Below are 22,201 nucleotides of genomic sequence, written 5' to 3' on the forward strand. Positions count from 1 at the left end.
GAAAGGTCTTAACAGAGATTACTCCAGTAGAATTCCTGATACAGCGTTGCAAGGAGAATAAAGGCAGCTGTTAGGACACAGTCCAGTGTCACCAAAACCCATGACTAAACCTCACGACACCAGCACAGCGTTAGAAGGTGGCTGTTCTCTGTTGTGGTGCAGGGTGTCACCCCACCTGTTGTGCATGTTGCAGAGTCAAAAGCATCCAGGTTATATAAAGTTATACACACTCATTGTATGTCTTGCAAAAGGCCATCTTACCATAAGGGTTTATTGGAAGTTGTTTGTATATTCTCCTCGCCATCACACATGCTCAAGGAGTGGAGTTGGTGGTCCTTGAGAGTCTCTGGTGGTGTTGGTGGTCGCACTGCTGTGCTCACTAGATGACCCTTCCCTGGGCATGTGCCGTGTCGTCAGCCTTGTGCAATGCAGCTCAGAACCACCTCCTGCATGCCCAACATTCCTCCACCCACCATTAAGATGGGGCAGGGCTGTACCAGGAGCACAGGACACTGTTCAGAGTTGATTCCACCCCTGTGGCTACAGAGTTACCCACAACTCAATCACTTTGGTTACATTTCAAATGTTCACTCTTAAATTTAACCTTTAAACCGATTCGGTTTGCTGGTTGTATAATCTTCCCCATATTCTTAACCTAAACCAATCATTGTCCATTTCTACTTTACTGATGGAACTCTTGACACTAAAATCGGGGTGGGAAGGGGATTCTTAGCAGCCTGACTGGTAAGTGATAACTTCCTAAAACAAAAGACACAGTCATCTGATTGTTCCTTGGGGATGATGCTGTGAGTCCCTCCTAAACCTCTGCTCTAGTTTGGTGCAATAGCTGCTCGTCTATTGATCCAGATGACCCTGGAGCCAGTCCTGCTGGGTGGCCCTGGGACACTATGCCACATGATGCTGGGAGGGCTTCCAGGGGGTATCCTTTACCCATCATGGACAGCTATGAGCCTCCAAGAAGGAAAGTCCTTATTTCCAGGGCTGGGCTGCTGCTCAGTTTCTTTTACTTCGGTATGAACGACACCAACGCCTCCGGTGACGTTTCACCTCATCAGGGCGCAGTGAACTAACGCCTGTAACTCACCAAGTCCGTGCTCTGCGGTACTGACCGGTACAACAGGGAAGGGACCTTCCGAACACCTTCGTGCCTGAGCAGCGTGAGGTGTCCGGTACCCTCCCTGCCCGCCGCCGGTGCCTCCCAAGGCCACCCGCCGCTCCCAGCACCCTGCCCCGGGGGTCTCCTCACACGCGGGGCTTCCCCTGGCACACAAAGGCTGGTGGGGGAACGGGCTCGTCTCGCTCCTGAGCGCTTCCGACCCAGGGCGGCCGCCTCAGCCCGCTCCACAGGGAGAGCGGCCGGGCCCGCCGGCTCCGCTCCGCCCTGCCTGGCGCTGCCTTGGGCACCGGAGGAGCCGAACCCCGCCCCGCCCCAGCACAAGGCGGCTGACACGGCGCTCCGGCCCCCTCCGGCCTCGCTGCTGCTCCCGCCTCCGAGGCCCCGGCCCCGCGTCCCGCCCCTCGGGCCGGCCCTTCCCGCGGCTCCTCCGGGCGCCAGGCGGCGCCGCAGCGGGGAGGGCGGAAGGAAGCGTGGGAGCGGCGATGGCGCTGCCCGGCGAGCTGTGGGCAGAGCTGCCGGCCGAGAAGCGCATCTTCTGCTCCGTGCTGCTCTTCTCCTGGGCTGTCTACCTGTGGGAGGCCTTCCTGGCGCACCGGCAGGTCGGTGGGGGCTGCAGCGGGGCCGGGGGCCGGGCCGGGCCTCACGCGGGTCGGGTCGGGCCGGGCGCGGAGCGGGGCCCAGGCCGAGAAGCGCGGGAAGCGCTTTAGTCTGAGGAGGGGTTGTCCCTGTCCCGGCCGAGGTGGCGGGGCGGCGGCGCCGTGTCAGCCCTGCGGGTGGGCGAGGGGAAGGACCGCCCCGCGGGGCCCGGGCCGGGAGGTGACGCTCCGTGTGCCGCCGCTCCCCGTGTCCGCTCCCACACGACCACGGCGGGGTGGTGGGGACGCTCGTCATGGCATCAGGGAGCCGGGTGGGTGCGGAGAAGGATCTGCAGAGCGCAGGAAACCAGCAGCCCAGCGCTTCCATCCCCGGGACGGGGGAGAGAGCAGGAAGAGGAGAAATGTAGAAGCTGAGGATCAGAGTGAAGGCAGCTCAATAAGCGAAGGGAAGAGGAGGGGAAAAGCCCCCGTGTGCTACAAAGGCAGCACCTCCCACAAGCAGGCTGGTGCCTGGATGTCACACTCCTCACCCACTTTCTTCCTCTGCTTCTATTGCTGAGTGTAACATTACACAGCGTGGAATGTCCCTTCAGTCAGCTCAGGCCAGCTGTCCTGGCTGAGTCTCCTTCCAGCCTCTTCAAATCACAGAATCCCAGACTGGTCTGGGTTGGAAGGGACCCCAAGGATCACAGAGCTCCAACCCCCTGCCACAGGCAGGGCCACCAACCTCCAGGCCTGGAGCTACACAAGGTTGCCCAGGGCCCCATCCAACCTGGCCTTGAACACCCCCAGGGATGGGGCACCCACCCCCTCTGGGCAGCCTGTTCCAGACCCTCACCACTCTCTCTGTAAAAAGCTTCCCCCTAATATCTCATCTAACCCTTCCCTCCTTCAGCTTCACTCCATCCCCCTTGTCCTGCCATTATCCACCCTTTAACAAGCTGATTCCCCTCCTGTTTCTCTGCTCCCTTCAGGCACTGGGAGGCTGCAATGAGGTCCCCCCACAGCCTTCTCTTCTCCAGGCTGAACCATCCCAGCTCCCTCAGCCTCTCTCCGTAGGGGAGCTGCTCCAGCCCCTCTGATCATCTCCGTGGCTCCTCTGACCCCTCTCCAACAGTCCCACATCTTTCTTGTACTGGGACACAGGACTCCAGCTGGGGCCTCAGGAGGGCAGAGCAGAGAGGGACAATCCCCTCCCTGTCCCTGCTGCCACCCCTCTGCTGATGGAGCTCGGGATCCCATCGCCCTTCCCAGCTGCCAGAGCCACTGCTGCTCAGGGGAAGTTTCTCATCCACCAGAACCCCCAGGTCCTTCTCAGCCGGGCTGGTCTCAAGGGGCTCCTCTCCAGCCTGTCACGATCCCTCTGGATGACCTCTTTCCTTCTAGCATGTCTTTTACCCACCTTCAGCCTGGGGAAGAGGGAGGGGAAGCCTTGACATTGTTAGACAGTGTGTACAACATGTGTGTGTGTCATCAGTGGTGCTTTGGCCACAGATGCAGCAGGTACTGGGGAGCTGGCTGCTCTGGGGGACAGTGCTGCTGGAAAGGCAGGAGTTGATGCTGCCTCCTGTGAGCTGTGCAGTCAGCTAAGCCACCTGTGGGATTGCAGCCCAGTGATCTGGTTGGGGGAAGAATGTATTTTGAAGTGACAAAGGGTAAGAGCTTTTCCTCTGAGGAGGAATAAATACACCAAAGCAAGACAAGGCAGTGGTTGGGATAAGGACTTTTCATCTTTAGAAGTTTTAAAGTGTTAAGTTCTCTGCTGAAGATGAAAACCTTCTTTATGCAGCCATATCATAGGGATGTTTTCTGGTTGAAGATGTGTCACTTGCCTGCATGGATCTGGGGTTTAGTTTCAAACTCTCCTTATTGTGGTAGAGTAAGTCATATCCTGTGGAAAAATTTCTGGATATAAACTAATAGTTATTCTTCAGTCTTGTATTTGGGTCTTGATTTTGGGAATACTTATGGGGCTTGAATTTATTTTAATTTTCTGTGGTAGCCTGTGGGATCTTACTCTGTGTTACTCTTAAATCTTACTTATCTCTTTAAAAATGCTGGATGTAGACTTTACATTTCTTTTTCAATGTTTCAGAGACGAGTGTATAGAACAACAACTCATGTGCCCCAGGAACTGGGACAGATCATGGATTCTGAAACATTTGAGAAATCTCGCCTCTATCAGCTGGACAAAAGCACTTTCAGCTTTTGGTCAGGCCTGTATTCAGAGGTTGAAGGCACTGTAAGTACCTGAGCTGATCTGGCATTCCTATGGTTCTCTTCTTGTACTTAAACTGTGGAGCATTTCGATTCTCAGTGTCCCTGTGCAGCTGTGCCTTTGGCATTGTGGTGTCTCACATCAAACCCTGCAGTTTGGGAGCTCTGGGATCCTGTGCTTCTTGCTAATGGCTGCATTTGCCACCTGAAAAGAGGAATTCTTCAGACAGCACCTAATAGCTTTATCCAGTGCTGAGTTATAGTGCACAACTACAGTTTACATTGTTATGTTTTACTGGCACAGCTGACCTGTTATGACCTTAGCCAAATAATTAAGATTAGAGTTATTTTAAATTGTTCCAAATACAGCTCTTTTTCTGTGTTTGCAGGTATGCAACTACTTTCCTTTTTAGATAAGATATGTTAGAAGGTAGGAAGAACACCTGTAAGAACAGGAAGAGTACCAATGGATACTTGAATGTAACAAGAATTACCATGGGAGGTAACATTCGCAGATATGAAAAACAGAGCCACTGAGGTAGAGCAAAGTGTTTACATGTGTGATCTGCACAGAGTGGTAAGGGAAACCTTTCCTGATTTCCTGCTGAAATGCCCTGCTCATCAGTGGCACAACTGGGTCAGAAAGGGATCCTGACATGCCTGGTACTGCCAAATGCAATTAGAGTGTTATATATGATGAGTTTAAGGAAGCAGAAAGGTTAGTTATAAAAGATAATGAAAATAGGAGTGTAAGTCATGTAGCTGCCTAATGAGGTGGTGTGAAACTAGTACTTGAGAATCCTGACCCCTCTGAGCTCTCTGTGCAGCCTGACCTGCACCTCATTCGCTCTGTATGAACCTGTACAGATGTTCTGTGTGTGGCTGATACTCTTTCAGAGTGTTTCAGTGTGGTGAGTAGAACTCCAGTCAGTTTTCACATGAAAAGCTTTTATGTTTTCTCCTGACTTCAGAGGGAACATTGCATTTGAAGACTGAAGCTGTCCTCCAACAGTGGATTAGTAGACAGGGTGAGATGGTACAAGCTAGCAAGTGCAACAGGACAAAAAGTTCTGAAGCTTTATCTTCATTTCAAGAGCTTTAGCCAAAACTAGTTCCCTTGTTTGTAAGGAAAACATGTGTCATTGGAATGAGCCTCTCTTGCTGCTGAATTTAGTGCCCTGCTAAAGAAAGAGCTGTGTCAGGAGACTGTGCTTATCTTCACTACTGTTGTTAAGGTCTCCACAACATTCTGGCTTGTACCAGAAACAGTGTGGCCAGCAGGACCAGGACAGGGAGCATCCCCCTGTACTGGGCACTGGTGAGACTGCACCTCCAGTGCAGTTTTGGGTCCCTCAGTACAAGAAGGACATGGAGGTGCTGGAGTGTGTCCAGAGAAGGGCAAAGAAACTGGTAAAAGGTCTGGAGCATGAGTCTTAGGAGGAATGGCTGAAGGAACTGGGCTTGTTTAGCCTGGAGACAAGGAAGCTGAAGGGGGATAACTACCTTTCTATGCTCTACAGCTACCTAAAAGGAGGGTGTAGTGAGCTGCTGTTGGTCTCTTCTCCCAAGGAAGAAGTGACAGGACAAGAAGAAATGGTGCCAAGTTGTGCCAGGGGAGGTTTAGATTGGAGATGAAAAAGAGGAGAAAATTCTTCAGCACAAGGGCTGTTAAGTACTGGAATAGGCTGCCCAGGGAGCTGGTTAAGTCATCATTGCTGGAGGTATTGCAAAGGTGTAGAGTTGCTGCTTATGGACATGATTTAGTGGTGGACATGGCAGTGCTGGGGTGACACTTGGGTTCAGTGATCTCAAAGCTCTTTTGCAACTTAAATGATTCTCTGAATCTGTTAAGCTGATAGCCTGAGGTTTAAGGTGTGTACAGGTTCTTCTCTAGGTGTGTGATGATGATGAGCTGTGTCTTTTCTCAGCATCTGTCTTGGGGTTATCAGATTCCATACAGAGCTAATGGCCTCTTGCTGCTTCCTCAGAGCATAAACTACATCCTTCCTTGGCTTTGGGAACAGCCTGGGCTGCAAAGAAGCTGTTGTGGCCCAAGTTGGTGAAATTGCATGATGGTTTTGCAACATTTTGCTTTTAGTAGGTAGAAGTGTGATTCATTAACTTAGCAAGTTAATTGAAGTGGAGATGCTGTGTGAGACCTGATGCCTTGTTCTGTAAAATAGAAATGACCCTTTGCCAGTTATTCCAGGCTTGCTGTGTGCACTGCCAGGACCAGAGTGGGACAGCCAGCCAGCCCAACTGTAACATTGTTCTCCTTCACCCTTAAAAGGTCCTTATCATGCTGAAATTCTAGTAGAGTAACATGACACTCAGTTTGATGTTGCCCCTGTGGTATGTGCTTTTATTTTCAAGATGATTCTCCTCTGTGGAGGAATTCCTTTTCTCTGGAACGTGTCTGGTCGGATCTCTGGTCGTGCTGGGTTTGGACCAGAATATGAGGTAAAAAGTCTTTGCATTTTAGTGAAAACTTCTGGTCCATGATCTATACCATTATAATTATTTTTTAATTATTCTTTTTAAGCTTGCATTTACTTAAAGTGGGTTTTAGCTGCAAGTATGATATAGTGAGAATAACAGGTGTTTTCTGGTGAACACAGTGGTTGGAGAACTGACACCAACTTTTAAATTACCTTAAAGTTAAAATAGCCTTGGATGGTAACAGCATACAAGCCTCAAACCAGCTTGGGTCAAACGAGGTGGTGGGATGAGGTTTTCAGGGGTTTTTGTGAGGGTGTTGGCTTGTTACTAATCTGAGATATGACCTTACTGCACAGGAAAAGGGGATGAAACTTGAGGCTTCATTTTATGTTGTCTTTGTGCTGTGGATGAGGCATCTGTGCAATGTCTTGTCCCAGAACCTTAGCTTTTATTGGCATGTTTTATCAGTATATTTTTTTCTTTCTTTATCACAGTGAGCTATTCCAGTGATCATAATCTAATTGTCACAAACATGTTATTTCTGTGAAATTACCTAGATCCATCTTCCAACCAATTTCAGTTAAACCAGTTACATAAAATGCATTGTTAACATCTGACATATTAATATTTGTAGAAGTAAATATCAGTTTGGGTTTTTTGTTGGGTTTTTTTGTTTGTTTTCTTTTAGATTGTTCAGTCATTGGTATTTCTGCTGCTTGCAACGCTCTTCAGTGCAGTGACTGGTCTCCCATGGAGTTTATATAACACATTTGTCATAGAAGAGAAACATGGCTTCAATCAACAGGTATTGCAGACAGCCCCTACACTGACCTCACACCTTCACTTGGTTTTAGTTGGTTAGATGGCACCTGTCTGTGTCAGAGAACATTAGTTTCAGGAATGTTTCCTCTTGCCCTGCATCAGAGCAATGCCAGTTTGTGACTGTTGCAGAAGTACCTTGTCTGCACCAGAAGGTCTCTTCCTGAGCCTGTGCCTCTGAGGAGAGAGAAACGTGTATTCAGGCAACAGAACAAATAACATTTCATACCTCAGCTGTTCATTTTTGGATCAACTATTCTTTCAACTTCACATACCCTTCCTGAACAGTCTGGATCACTGCTGGACAGGAGCACAGAGCAGAGGAAACAGAACCGAGAAATGACTCCTCCTCCCTTTGTTCAGCTCAGATTTCTTGTATCAGCTGTTAGTAGATTAGGTGCTTCAGCTCTTCATTTGTATTTCTCCTAGGTACTCAGTATCAGTCCTGGGTCTCTTTAATTTCTCTCACCAACTTAGTTTAACCAGTTTCATGATCAGTTTCTCATGAGATCAGTTTTCCTTTTGGGACGGGAACCTCAGTCTGTCTGGGATGCATCATTAGCCAGGTGATGCCAGAGCATCAGACTTGTTCTCTGCTTTTGGACCTAGTTAGTGTTTTCAACAGTACTTTCTGCTCCAAGACTATTAGGAAATTGGGTTTTGTTTACTTTTTTAACAATAGAATGATATTTGGATGGGTAGCACATGTGGGATAAAGCTGTTTCCCTCATTTTCATAAGGATAGAGATGCTCTTTGTGGTGGTTCAGCCCCAACCAGTGGCTGAGCACCACACGCTGCTCGCTCACTCCCAAAGGAGAAACAAAGCCTCTGTGGGTTGGGATAAGGACAGTTTACTGAGAAAATCACCCTGCAAGTAGAACAACAGCAGCCAATTACACTGATACCTGGTGATAACACAGAGTATCTTATCAACACAGAAATTACTGAGTGCTGCAGGACCCCAGCCCCACTCAGACTGCCCTGGAGGCACCCCAGAGTAGCCCTGCCCAGCCAGCCCCTTCTATGGGGAGGTGGTGTCAGGCGGTGTGGAAAACAGCCCAGGCTGACTCAGCTCCCCTGTGCTGGCTGCTTGGGGAGGTTAACTCTGGCCTGGCCAGGACATTATCCACCACTTTTTCCACACCATCTACATCATGCCCAGATCTTACATTTTCAGTGTACTTGGGAGGTTGATAACACCATTTATCTGTTATTGTTACCATCTGCCATGTACACCAGCAGTTTAGTGACTGTCCTTACCTAGAATTAAACCCCCTTGGGGTGCACACTGGGCTTCCCCATCCTTTTGCATCACCCACCAAGCGCACCCAGGTCCCTGAGGAAAAGCAATCCCACAGATGGGGTTGCCTTTGCCTGAAGCAGGAACAACCCAGACTGTTTTCTCCAACAGGTTTTTTTTTATGAGCACTCCAGGGATGTTATCCCATTCTACAGCATGTGGGAGTTTTGATTGGGCAGGGCCAGCTGGATTGGTAGATCCCCTGGAGTTAACTTGGCTAAATGCATATCCCAGTTTTTTAGGGTTCCACTACCCATTCCTTTTAGTGTGGTTTTTAACAGCCCATTGTACCTCTCAACTTTCCCAGAGGCTGCTGCACAGTAGGGTACATGATACACCCCTCACCCATTTGATGCCATGTTCTTTGGCCCAGGTGTCTATGAGATTATTCCAGAAATGAGTCCCACTGTCCAACTCAGTTCTTTCTGGAGTGCTATGTCACCAGAGGACTTGCTTCTCCAGACCCAGGGTGGTGTTGTGGGTGGTAGTATGGCACAGGGTAGGTTTCTAGCCAGCTGGTGGTTGGTTCCACCATCGTGAGCTCATCCCCCTTGCCTTGGGGTGTCTGGCAGAGCTGTGTCATCCACCTGCCAGGCCTCTCCAGATCTGTGTTTCATCTGGTGTCCTCTTCCTCAGAGGCTTTAACAGCCTGGCTGGCTTGATGGAGGCACGTGTTTCACATTCATGGATGGCCTGTGAGATAGTCCAGGTCCCTCTGGATAACATCCCATCATTCTGGCATGTCAGCTGTGTACCACCAGCTTGGTGTCATCTGCAGACTCGTTAAGGGTCATTGTCAATGACATCATTGTCAATGTCACTGATGAAGATGCTAAATAACACTGGTCCCAGTACAGACCCTTGAGGGACACGGCCTGTCACAGATCTCCATCTGGACATCGAGCCATTGATGACTGCTCTCTGGATGTGACCATCCAACCGATTCCTTATCCACCAAACAGTCCACTCATCAAGTCCATTTCTCTGCAGTTTAGAGAGAGGATGCTGTGGGGGACAGTGTCAAAGGCTGTACAGCAGTCCAGACAGATCACATCCATCACCCTTCCTGTGTCCACTGAGGCGGTCACCCCATCATAGAAAGCCACCAGGTTGGTCAGGCAGGCCCTGCCCTTGCTGAAGCCATGCTGGCTGTCTCAAATCATCTCTCCCCTTCTCCACCAGAACCCAGCCATGCAAACCTATTTCAGTCCTTTAGTGAATGAACCAAAGTCACACCTGGTACCAGTCCAGACTTTGGAATTTCTAGCAATGATTTTCACATGATCTTCAGACAGACTCTTCCTTCCATGGGAGGGGCTTGCTGAAAGGGAGGGTCTTTCTGTCCAGACAAGTTCTGTATCTTTAATGTAGTGGAGGCTTTTTAATGCAACTTTGTTGGGAAGGATCTTTACAGAACATCCCCCTCATTTCTGTGTCTGTCAGTACTGAAGTAAACATTTCCAGAAAAACTAGTTGGGTGTCTGATTGTGTTGCAGGCACCAGACCAGACTCATTCAGGTAGAGGTATTTGAAATTTCTATTACTTCTGTTAAAGTTATGCTAATTTTAAGACCCAGGACAGCTATGTGAGTTGTAACTATAAGTCAAGGGAAGCTTGGAGTAATATGGCCATTGGATCTAAAAAGATTTAATAGGATTTCTAAATGTTTCCAGTTAAGACAGTCCACTTAGTGGTGACTCACATATAAGTTGGAGGCAGCTGTTTAAAGAGAACACGTTCTACAGTAGCTGTGTTGCTTTAAGACTTTTTTTATTCTCTAAAAACCCATAATGCCTAAGATAGGGACTGGTGATGGGATTAAGGGACAGACGAGCTTAAATATTTCTTTCCTCCTTTCCATCCTTTAATTAAGTACATACATGCAATACAGAAGAAGGGTTCAGGTCTGATCTTGCTAAGGAAGTGTGCAACTGCATGGACTGGAGTCCGTGTGGATGTAAAGAGCCACAGTTACCAGGAGAGGAGGGGAAAATCTTCTTCCACCTTTTCTTAACTGACTGTGATTTCCTTATCACACTGATACTGCTGTTTAGTGATCTGTTTTGTTTCTGTGCATCCCCTGAAGGGCTCAGTTCATTAACCACACTGACACCTCAGTATTTACATTTAATATATCACTGATCTTCTTTCTTTACAGACCCTGGGGTTTTTTTTTAAGGATGCTATCAAGAAGTTTATCGTGACTCAGTGTATTCTGTTGCCAGTGACATCCCTTCTGCTTTACATTATTAAAATAGGGGGAGACTACTTCTTCATCTATGCTTGGCTCTTCACTTTAGTTGTTTCCTTGGTGAGTATGAAATGTGTTTGTGTTTCTTTCCATTCCTAGTGTATGGCTCAGTGTGCTGAGGTGTAAAAACAGAACTGAAAGCAAATGGAGAAAAATCTAAATCTGGGAATTTTAGTATCCACAAATATCAACAATGTGTCTTGCTCTCAGTGTGCTTGTTCAGGAATACCAGCTCATACTAATTGTCCACATTAATCTGGTATCTTAGATTTTGTCTGTTTAATACTGAAGCATCTTCATCAACTGAAAAATAAACATTCAAAAAGCTTTAAAATAGATACTGGAAATACAGCACTATGTGGTGATGTGGTTTTGCTTCTTAAATACACAAAGGGCATAAGGACAACTGCCAGCAGGTTGGCAAGCCAGGGCAGAATGTGCTTTCATCAGTTAGGTTTCCATTGGACTTTTACAGGTTATCAAACACCAGCTCTCAGTTGAATTGCTTTGAATTGAGTAGCAATCTTCCATTGCTGGTTCTGCTTACAGAACTGCTTTGATACACTGAGCTGGTAACTGGCATTTTTTTGGCTCTTTTTGTGTACATAGAGCAGAGTTTGATGTCTTCTATTATTACTGTAAACTGAGGGCTGTATTTTTTCTTTCTATTCCAACATAGTGCTCTCCTGTCTTTCTGCTCACCCAAGGAAGAAATTACAGAAGTACTGTTGTATATATATTAATTCATATTAATTCATTTTTATATGAAAAGAGCCCCTCAGCAAGTGAAGGAATTATTTCATTACCATAGTGGAATAAGCCTGACATGTTGGTCCAACAATAAATTTGGGTCAGTGAGATCCTAATTCTTGTGTCAAGTTCAGACTTTCTGGTTGAACTTGAGTGCATCATCAAGAAAATTTTTAGGAATACCTGAGTAGGAAATCATGATTGCTTTCTTTCTTAAGCTTCTCTGTAATGATTTAAGTGTTTATTTATTTCTTTTTTCTTTTCCTTCTCCCCACTGCTGATAGATTCAGATCCCTTTTATAGCTTGCTTGGGCTTTGTGAGCTTCCTCTCTAGAACACAGGCATTAGATGGCCAGGTTTGTACAAAAATGTGGTCATAGTGCTACATGGGAGGTCTCTGCAATTAATGCAGGAAAATCTGATTGCACACTTGGTCAGTGCAGCTTACAGGAATATTTCTCACATGGCAACATGGGAGTTTAAATCACAACTAGAGAGTCTTTTCATAGTCGTGTTGTTATGGGACATGGATCTCGTTACTGGAATAGGATTTGTTGCTTACTTACATTTTTCTTTATTGATGCCTAACATATAACTGAAGTAAAACCTGTGTGGATTAGTGGATTTCTGTCTGGCCACTATTCCAGGCATGGCATAGTTACCAGTTCTAGGTTTCTGAGGAATTTGATGGCAGTAGTGTAGTAGCAGATGTGGTAAGTCTAGCTTACAGTTACTATGAGTTCTTTCAAGCTTTTTTGTTTGTTGGCTTAATTTTATTTATATTTTCATATAAACAAAATACATCTCTATAGTAATTATAATTTATACAGTGTTTGCTGAGTTCTGTTTTGCTGGCTTCTGCTCTCTGTAGTGTTGTTATGCTGTGATATCTTCCCTTTTTTTGTCCCTGAACGTATTCTGAACAATCGTGGGGTTAGGTCTTAAAAATGTCAGTTCACATGTATTGAAATGACTGTTACAGAAAGATTGGTGCAGATTCTGGTAAGTACTACTTGAAGAATTATTCCTTTTCTTTGAAGTATTGCTCAGCAGTATATTACACTCACAATTCAGCATTTGAGCTACTTCTCTGTCAACTGGAGTGAAACAGTCCTTCCATCTTGGTCTAGTTTAACCTTATTTGTAAAATCAGGGAGATACTGGTTCCTCCTGTGATATCCAGTTCATATTTCAAGTCTTTAGTCTTAAGGGCTTTAAAAACTGGCTTTTTCATAGAAGGATCAAGCCAAAATTTTAAAAGAACTGGTAGTTTCAAGATTGGAAGAAGGTGCAGGGAACAGTCTGCCCTCATTTGTACACCAGAAGTGAAAGGGTTTTTCCTTAGCTTCCTTTATGCCAGGCACTGATTGTTTTATTCTTGCCACCTTTTCTTTAAAATATATATTATATAAAAAAAAAAAAAGGTTGCATGATGTCATATGAGAAACTTTCTTAATGTCCATTTCATAGTCTTTACCTGGGAAGTTTAGGAGAAAGAAGAGGTATGGGTGAGGAGCACCTAACACTCAGTGTAAAGGTGGTTACCAGGACATCCTCAGGTGATACTGCATTTCTTTCTCTGGCACTTTCTATCACAAATTAGTATTTTATTTTTGCTTTCCCTGCCCTTCCTAAATAAGCTGTCCTAAGCAAGGGTTGGCCTGTTTTACACAATAAAAGCTAGAAAATTAAATGTGGTCACAGCTACAGACTTCTGTACTGAAAGATTATGCAACATGACATCATCATAGCAAAAAATGAGTGGATCCCCTTCCCCTGAGGATTAAGTCCATGCCCAGACTATTAGTGATTTTTCATCTGTCTTGGAATATCACAGCAGCTGTATGGGGTGTTGATCATAGTTTGAGGCCTTAATGGTTTGAACAGTCTTTATTAACATGCAAAGTAACCTAAAGAGCTGTTAGATTTACCCTTTAGACATTCTCCTTAGGGAAATATTCCAGTTGTAATCACATTCCCTAACTCTGTATTCACAGAGTTGCATCCTTCTACAGTCTGTTGTGCCTGCTGATACCAAGGGATGACACAAAGATCAGAGATAACTTAAAATTTAGTCCACACATATTACGTGGTCTGAGAGGTGTCTGGACTGAAACAGAGGATTTCTGCTCTATAAAATACCCTTCTACACTTGCTGCAAAATATCTGCTGAGGTTTAACAGTTGCAGGAAGGAAGATAACTCTGCTACTTTGTTTCATAGTTATGCCTTCACTTGCTGTGGCTCTGAAGAAGTCAGTTTCCCTAGTTTTAGATTTCATTGGACTTTTTCAACAGTGCAGATGCTTTCAAAAGTCAAGGTACAATGCCCTGCCAAGATAGCTTTGAAGTGGATGCTGATGTCTATTTGCCTTTCATGTCCTGTTGCTGTTTTGCAAACTAAAATTTAAACTTTTCCCCAGTCCTGTTCTTAAAAATAAATAAACAAAAATCACTTAGTGAAGGTCCAGATTGAGAGAAGTGGGTTCAGCTTTCCTTCCCATCACAGAGTTCTTCCAGTTGTGGCTTTCTCATCTGGGATACTTCAGCCAGTTTTAAGAGGACCAGGCACATTGTAGGGTTAATCTTTGTGGACCAGATGCATCGGGCAGTTCATTAGTAGGACTAATGAAGTGTCACTATCTCTTGGTTCAGTCATCTGTTGCTGAATACTTCAGAGCTTTCCAGTATGGGTGAAGTGTGTGGAAGTGGCAGCCAGTCACTGATAAGGCCACCGCTCCCAGCTGTCATAGTGCCTTTGTCTTTTGCAGTTTGATGAACCATAGGAGCAAAAGCACTGTTTACAGGAATTCCTCTGAGGGCTCTAGTTTGTAATTAACCTGCCCCCAGCCCCATCTTCCTGTTGCCCATCTGACTGTCAGCAGACTAAGTACTTGTCTTCATAGATGGGATGGCCCATCGAGAGCCTGGCTATAGGTCATCCTTCATACAGGACTTGTCTTTATCAGGCTGTTTGCTGAAATGGTGCTCTCTTCTTGTGCTGTCTCATGCTGTACCTTCAGTACTAACCACAGGTTTGTGTTTTTGTGCTCTCTGGATGTGTTTGCAGGTGCTGGTCACAATCTACGCAGACTATATTGCGCCTCTGTTTGACAAATTCATTCCCCTTCCTGAGGGAGACCTCAAACAAGAGATTGAAACCATGGCAAAGAGCATTGACTTCCCACTTACCAAGGTGTATGTTGTTGAAGGTGAGGGGGGGGGGTGTTAATTTTTTCCTTTTTAACAGAAAGTCTTTGTTGTTTTGAATTGGGGGATTTTTAGCTTTGGATGTTGGGACTGCAGTAGAGCAGCTGCTTGTATCCCTCAGCTCTTGTAATGCTGTCAACTTGTTGATGGCTGGACCAGTCATCAACAGGAGGGCAGCACGTGTTCTGTGCAGATGGCTCTTTCCATTTGGAACCTGAAATTGCAATAGAATTTGCTTTTCTTTTGGATAGTAGAGCTTCACATGAATTCTTGTGATTTTAGTGATTCTACTGAGTACCTGTTACAGATTAAAAAAGAAATTCTTTCTCTCTTGGAGTCCCTCAATGAGATCATTGTTACTTAGGTCATTGGAAGATATGCTTCACCCTGCACACTCCTGAGTTTGTTGTTCATTTGGGAGCTTTGAAAGTTCATTTTGAAGAGTCTGTTCCATATAACATTGCTCTTTAGTGATGGGAATATTCAGCTCATGGTCTTCAGTGTAAATTTCCCCCCCCAGGCTCGAAGCGTTCGTCTCACAGCAATGCTTACTTCTATGGCTTCTTCAAGAATAAGCGGATAGTCCTCTTTGACACCCTCCTAGAAGATTATTCTGCACTGAACAAAGAGTCAGTAGAAGGAGAAGATGGGGAGAATGAAGAGACAAAGTCTAAACCCAAAGTGAGTTCATTTTTGGTTTTTATCATGTTGTTTATATTAACTTCTGGGTGAGATAGAATCATAAAAGGTTTGGGTTCAAAGGAACCTTAAAACCCATCTAGTTCCAACCCCTTTGCCATGGGCAGGGACACACATCACCAGCCCAGGGTGCCCAGAGCCCCATCCGATCTGGCCTTGAACCCTGCCAGGGATCCAGGGGCAGCCAACAGCTTCTCTGGGAAATCTGTGCCGGGGCCTCACTGTCCTCATGGAGAAGAAACATTTCCCTTGTACCTTACCTAAATCTACCTCCTTTTAGTTTAAAGTCATTACCCCTTGTCCAGTCACTCTCTACCCTTGTAAACAACCTCTCTCCCTCTTTCCTGGAGCCTCTTTAGGGACTAGAAGGCTGCAGTAAGATCTTCCTAGAACCTTCTGTTCTCCAGGCTGAACAACCCCAACTCTCTCAGCCTGTCTTCACAGGAGAGCTGCTCCAGCCCTCTCACCATCTTCATGGCCTCCTCTGGACTTGCTCCAGCAGCCTCAGGTCCTTCTGATACTAAGGACCCCAGAGCTGGATGCAGTTCTCCAGTTTGGGTCCCCTCCCTTGGCCTGCTGGTCACGCTGCTTTGGGCACGGTTGGCTCTCTGGGCTGCAGGTGTGTATTGCAGACACATGTTGAGCTTTTCACCAATCAGTACGCCCAAGTCCTTCTCAGGGCTGCTCTCAATCCATTCTCCATCCAGCCTGCAGTTAGTACATGGGCTTGTGCTGAGCCAGGTGCAGGACCTTGCTCTTTGCCTTGTTGAACTTCATGAGGTTTGCACAGTCCCAGCTCTCCAGCCTGTTGAGATCCCTCTGGATGGCATCACTTCTCTCCAGCGTGCCAGCCACACCACACAGCTTGGCACACCTGCTGAGGGTGCACTTGGTCCCATGTCCATGTAACCAACGAAGATGTTAAAGAGTGCTGGTCCCAACACCAAGCCCTGAGGAATGCCATTCATCACTGGTCTCCACTTGGACATAGAGCTGTTGACCACAACTCTTTGAATGTGACAGTCCAGCCAATTCCTTACCCACTGAGTGGTCCACCTGTCAAAGCCATGTCTCTCCAACTTAGAGAAAAGAATGTCACATCAAGTCTATGATGTGGGACAGTGTCAAATGGTTTGCACAACTCCAGGTAGCTGACATCTGTCACTCTTCCTTTGTCCACCAGCACTGCAACCCCATCATAGAAGGCAACCAAATCTGTCAGGCACCATTTGCCCTTAGCGAAGCCATGTTGGGTGTCATCATTCCCCTCATTTCCCATGTACTCAGACACAGTTTGTATCTGCTCCATGCTCTTGCCAGGCAGAGAGGTGAGACTGGCCGGTCTATAGATTCCCAGGTCTGCCTTTGCCCCTTTTTAAAATGGGGGTTGTGTTTCCCCTTTTCCAGTCAGTGGGAACTTCACCAGACTGCCTTGACTTCTCAGACACGATGGATATTGGCTTAGCCACTTCAGTTCCCTCAGGACCTGTGGATGCAACTCATCAGGTCCCATGGGCTTGTGCATCTTCAGGTTCCTTAGATGGTCTCAAACCTGATCTTGGGGATGGTTCATTTTCCCAGTCCCTCCCTTTGCCTTCTGTGGCCTGGGTGGTGTGGCTAGAGTCCTTGCCAGTGAAGACCGAGGCCAAAAAGTCACTGAGTACCTTGTCCTTCTTCATATCCCAGGTAACCAGCTCTCCTGTGACATTCTGGAGAAGGGCACGTTTTCCCTATTCTTACCTCTAACACAGATACATATATAAAAGCTTTAATTGTTGGGATTTGTTGTCCTGAGCTTGGAGGAGGTGATCCTTGAGTACTACCCATCTTTTCTTGGGCCCCTCTACCCTCCAGGGCTTTGGTCCATGGTACTCTACCAAGCAGATCCTGCAGAGGCCCAGAGTCTGCTCTCCTGAAGTCCAGGGTAGTGATTTTTCTGTGTGCCCTGCTGCTGCCTTCAGGATCTTGAGCTCCAGCATTCCATGGTCGCTGCAGCCAAGGCTGCCCTTGAGCCTCACATCCCCTACCAGCTCCTCCTTGTTGGGGAGAACAGGGTCCAGCATAGCACCTCTCTCTCTCCTCATTGGCTCGTCTATTACTTGCAGGAGGAAGCTGTCATCAACACATTCCAGGAACCTCCTGGATTGCTTATGCCCTGCTGGGTTGTCCTCCAACAACCCAACAATTGAGGTGGTTGAAGTCGGCTGTGAGGCTCACCACCTCTCTGATGCTGATGAGATCACAGCCCTGCAGGCAATACATCTCTAACTCCTCTGGTTTGGTCCCCATGCTACTCATGTTTGCTTAGAGGCATTTCAGTTGGGTCCCCATGAAGCTGACTGACTGGCTGGAGTGGCTGGAATTCCTTGGAGGTACTTTATGAGTGTTTCCCTGTTGGTTCCTTTCACTTCAGGAGCCCCTGGCTCATCTCTCTTAAGACTTCAAGCGTGCTGCGGTGTATCCAGCATGAGTGTCCTTGCTGGTGGGGAGAGAGTTTGGAAGACAAATCTCCCAGAGTTCTTCCAGGTTTACATAGGCATGTTTGCACACATAGAAATAAAAGCACACCACCTCATGGTAGAAACCTGGTTGAATTTAACAGTTTACTTTAGAAAAAAAAGATTACTTTTGCCTAAAGTTTACTTTTTTCTAAGTATCTTCCTGGAAAAGGCTCAATTCAAAATGCTGTGTGTGTATTTGCTGGTAGAAAGGAACAACCTCACCTAGGGCCACTTAAGTGACCAAGGGAAAACCAAACTAATATGGAAGAAATGTATGCAGTTGTGGGTAGTCATACCTAATCTTACTTCTGCTTTGTTATTTCCACAGAATAAGAAACAAGGATGTAAAAATGAAGAAGTTCTGGCTGTGCTTGGTCATGAATTGGGTCACTGGAAACTAGGTCACACTGTCAAAAATATTATCATCAGTCAGGTAATTTATGAATAACTGGTGTTTTTCCTAGAGGGTTGTAATTCCTGCTGTTTCCAAATTCCTGCTGTTTTCCAGACTTATAACGGCACCTTCACACAGCGAAACACCCTGGGACAGAAAGTTGGTTGTTTTTTTTTACCTTTGCTCTATCCAGAGTGAACATGCACTGACCTTTCTGTGCTCTCCTTCCTCCACCTGGTTAGTAAAATCATAGAATCACAGAACTGTAGGGGTTGGAAGGGACCTCCAGAGCCCATGATGTCCAACCCCCTGCCAGAGCAGGGTCCCTAAGACAGGGCACACAGGTCGGTGTCCAGACGGGGCTGGAATCTCTCCAGAGAAGGAGACTCCACACCCCCTGGGCAGCCTGTCCCAGGGCTCCCTCACCCTCACTGGGGAAAAGTTCCTCCTGTGCTCCAACTTGCAGCCATTGCCCCTTGTCCTGTCCCCACAGACACTGAAAAGGGGCTGCCCATTTCCCCCTGCATCCCATACTTAAGATATTTATAAACATTAATAAGGTCCTCCCTTAGTCTTCTTTTCTCCAGGCTGAACAGCCCCAGCTCACTCAGCCTTTCCTCACCAATCTTGGTGCATGCCCAGCTGGGGATGAACATGGGGCAGTCCCTGGAGAGTGCTGCAACCTTGGCCTTTAAAAGGAGTCTCTGTACTCATAGATACACCTCTGAACATTGCACAATACAGGCAGCTTCTCCTCCAAACTTTCTATCAAATTCATTTGTGTGCACGATTCCAGAAATGCTGTTCTGTTCTTTTCCTAAGGCTGTGCACAAGCTTTTTAGGCTGGAACCACCACTATCAAACTCCTGTTTAAGAAAAATCCATTTCCATGCTGGCTTTTCCTTATCCATGTAACTGAACAGTTCAACGAGGCCCTTCTCACCTTCTGCTTTAAGGCAGTTACCTTCTAACTTCTGACATCAGTGTTGATCCCCACTAACCAGCTGCTCTGCTAACTCACATAACTTTTGTCTTTGGACCCACTTTCTAGATGGTGTCATTTGGCTGTAACAGGTAGATTTTTATCTTCATTTCCAGAACACAGTGTCTCCTGCAATGTTGTCCCATTTGTTCTGTTGTTTCCTTTCACAGCCATTCCCTTTTTTTTTCTGTCCTGTGGGTTTTGATAACAAAGAATATTCTGGCACTTTCCACCCTAACCTAAAAGGACTAAACAGCCACTTGAATAGGTTGCAAAGTTGCCAGTTGCCCTCTCTAGAAAGCCTGGTGAGGCATGGGCCTGCCTCTGGCCTCTGGAAAGCCAGGTGAGCACAGAACAAGTGTAGACTCTTTCCAGGAATAGAAGTATGACACAGCACAGGCAGATTTTGTTTGCTTTTAAACTTTTGGGAACCTATACTTAAATCCAAGGAGCTGAATGCTACCTGTACTCCCTCCTTGCTTATCTTGTTGTCTGCCTTTTCATCTTCCTTCATGACTGAGACCTTTTTTTAGCTGACTGACAGAAAACTGTGTGTCTTGTTGCTGTGTGCTTGCAGAAAGCAGGTAAGGCTAGCTCTTTGGCTGTGATTACTGGTGTTTCCTCCCAAATGTGTAATATGAATAGGCCATGTTTTAGATGAGAAACTCCTCTTAATCAATAATTTGGTTTCTTTTCTCTAGATGAATTCCTTTCTCTGCTTCTTCCTGTTTGCTGTGTTAATTGGTCAAAAAGAACTCTTTGCTGCATTTGGTTTCTATGACTCCCAGCCTACCCTGATAGGCTTGATGATTATTTTCCAGTTCATCTTTTCACCTTACAATGAGGTAAATTATTTTCAACACAGAGATGCTGAAGTATTATCCTATTTAAGGGATGATTTTTATTTTGACTGGGGTGAGGGGGGGACAGTTGAAGTTTCTAGGGGTTCTGTCTGGTCTCACATGTTAATAAATAGGCTTAGAGCTTCATGTTGGGTCAGAGTCCCTGTTTCAAGTGTAGCCTGGATAAACCTTAGTGAGGTGATTCTCCAGCTAGAGCGATGTGTGGGATGTGGGAAGGAAGATGCAGTGGTATTTAATGATGCTGTAGGGAATCTGCAGATAGCTGAATTTTAAAATGATTTAAAATCTGTTTCTCTCCACAGGTTCTCTCATTTTGCTTGACTGTGTTAAGCCGACGATTTGAGTTTCAAGCAGATGCATTTGCCAAGGAACTTGGGAAAGCTAAAGACCTTTATTCTGCTTTGATCAAGCTAAACAAAGATAATTTAGGATTCCCTGTTTCTGACTGGATCTTTTCAATGTGGCATTATTCGCATCCACCCCTTTTAGAAAGACTTCAGGCCTTGAAGGAAACAAAGCAAGAGTGACAGGAATGGGTGGTGGTTCAGAGACAGTGCTTCCAGCTCAGAAGCAAAGTTCAGAGCGGCTTCTTAATTTCTTTATAAAAGTGGATAATGCCAATTTAGTCAACAATGCAATGTCAACAGCACCACAGATCTGAGAATCCTGAAACAGGTATTAAATTATAAATGAATGACTATAAAACAAAACCAAAAGTGTGGAACTTATTTTAGAAAAAGCACTGGGTGAAGCCCTCTCCCCCTCCCCCTTATCTCCATGTCATAGTAGACTTGTAAAGGCAGGAAAACAGAAGTAAAGACTTGGAAGCACATGTTTCTTTAGTTGGTTTATGCCTTGAGCATTGCTTTTGATCCCTTTCCCATTCTCAGTGTTCTGCAAACTCCCAGTCTCAACCCTCTTCACAGTGAAGAGTGTTTGAGTGACTCCACTTCTTACATAGGAAAACGTGTACTCGCCAGTCACTGGTTTGTGTTGGAGAAAGTTGCTAATTCTCTGTTCTTCTCCCTTTTGCCTGTGAGTGGAATGGTTAACAACTTTTCCATACCACAGTTCCTCCATTTCTGTTGTTCTTTGCTTATTTTTTTTGTGTATATGGAAGTGTCCAGTTGCTCAGTGTATCTATCAGAGCCAGACTTCCATTCTGAGGGGGTTGTACTTTGCTCCTAGTAGGGTTTTCCATTCATACAAATCCAGCTGAAACAGTGGTGCTGAAATACTTCAGAAATCTTTCTCATGGGTGTTCTGATATAAGGAGCCCAAGACAATTTGTTCATACAGGTCAGTGAAGGACAAAGTGAATAATTGTGGAAATAGCTTTTGCATTGATTATCTCAGTTTTTTCTGAGGAAAGGTGGAATCAATTTTACTTTTATTGAAATAAAAGTTAAATATAATCTTGTACATGCCATACAAGTGCTTTGGCCCAGACTGAATGCACATACTTCATAAAAGATCAGATTTTATATCTGCAGGAAACTAAAAAGTTTAGCTCAGCTCTGTACAGAGAGAAATGGTCAGAGGAATTCTGGTTTCACAGAATCACAAGGTTGGAAGAGACCTTTGAAGATCGAGTCCAACCATTCCCATCCTAAGCTAAACCAGATCCCTGAGCACCTCATCTACCCTTTTTTAAACACACCCAGGGAAGGTGACTCAGCCCCTCCCTGGGCAGCCTGTTCCAGGCCCCAAAAACTCTTTCAGTAAAAAATTTTTTTCTAATGTCCAATCTGCCCTGGCACAGCTTGAGCCCATTGCCCCTTGTCCCATCTCCTGTCACCTGGCTGAAGAGACCATCACCCACCTTTCTGCACCCTCCCTTCAGTTAGTTGTAGGTGGTGATAAGGTCTCCCCTCAGCCTTCTCTTCATGTGGGGTATTCTCAGAGATGTTACTGGTAGCTAAACTCAGCTCTTCTGATCCCAGGGGAAAATGCCTTGTAAGATTATGGCCCTGATGATGTCTCAGGTGCAACAAGATACAGGATGTTGCTGGAAGCCCTTTGTATGCCTTACTCTGTGTTTA

At 46.0% G+C, this 22,201-nt stretch overlaps 1 protein-coding gene across 1 annotated transcript; it reads left to right on the forward strand.

The window, feature by feature from the left end:
- Positions 1-1,620: 1,620 nt before the first annotated feature.
- On the forward strand, positions 1,621-20,875 carry ZMPSTE24 (zinc metallopeptidase STE24; the record flags this gene model as incomplete). Its single annotated transcript, XM_084274385.1, has 10 exons — positions 1,621-1,737; positions 3,830-3,976; positions 6,325-6,411; positions 7,079-7,195; positions 10,670-10,822; positions 14,581-14,722; positions 15,241-15,401; positions 18,249-18,353; positions 19,998-20,141; positions 20,462-20,875. 10 exons carry the CDS (start codon positions 1,621-1,623, stop codon positions 20,684-20,686), a joined length of 1,398 nt encoding a protein of 465 aa, XP_084130511.1. The 3' UTR covers positions 20,687-20,875.
- Between the last annotated feature and the right edge of the window lie 1,326 nt (positions 20,876-22,201).

This window comes from Gallinula chloropus, assembly GCF_964237585.1.
Source record: "Gallinula chloropus genome assembly, chromosome: 22".
In the NCBI taxonomy this organism is placed as follows: domain Eukaryota; kingdom Metazoa; phylum Chordata; class Aves; order Gruiformes; family Rallidae; genus Gallinula; species Gallinula chloropus.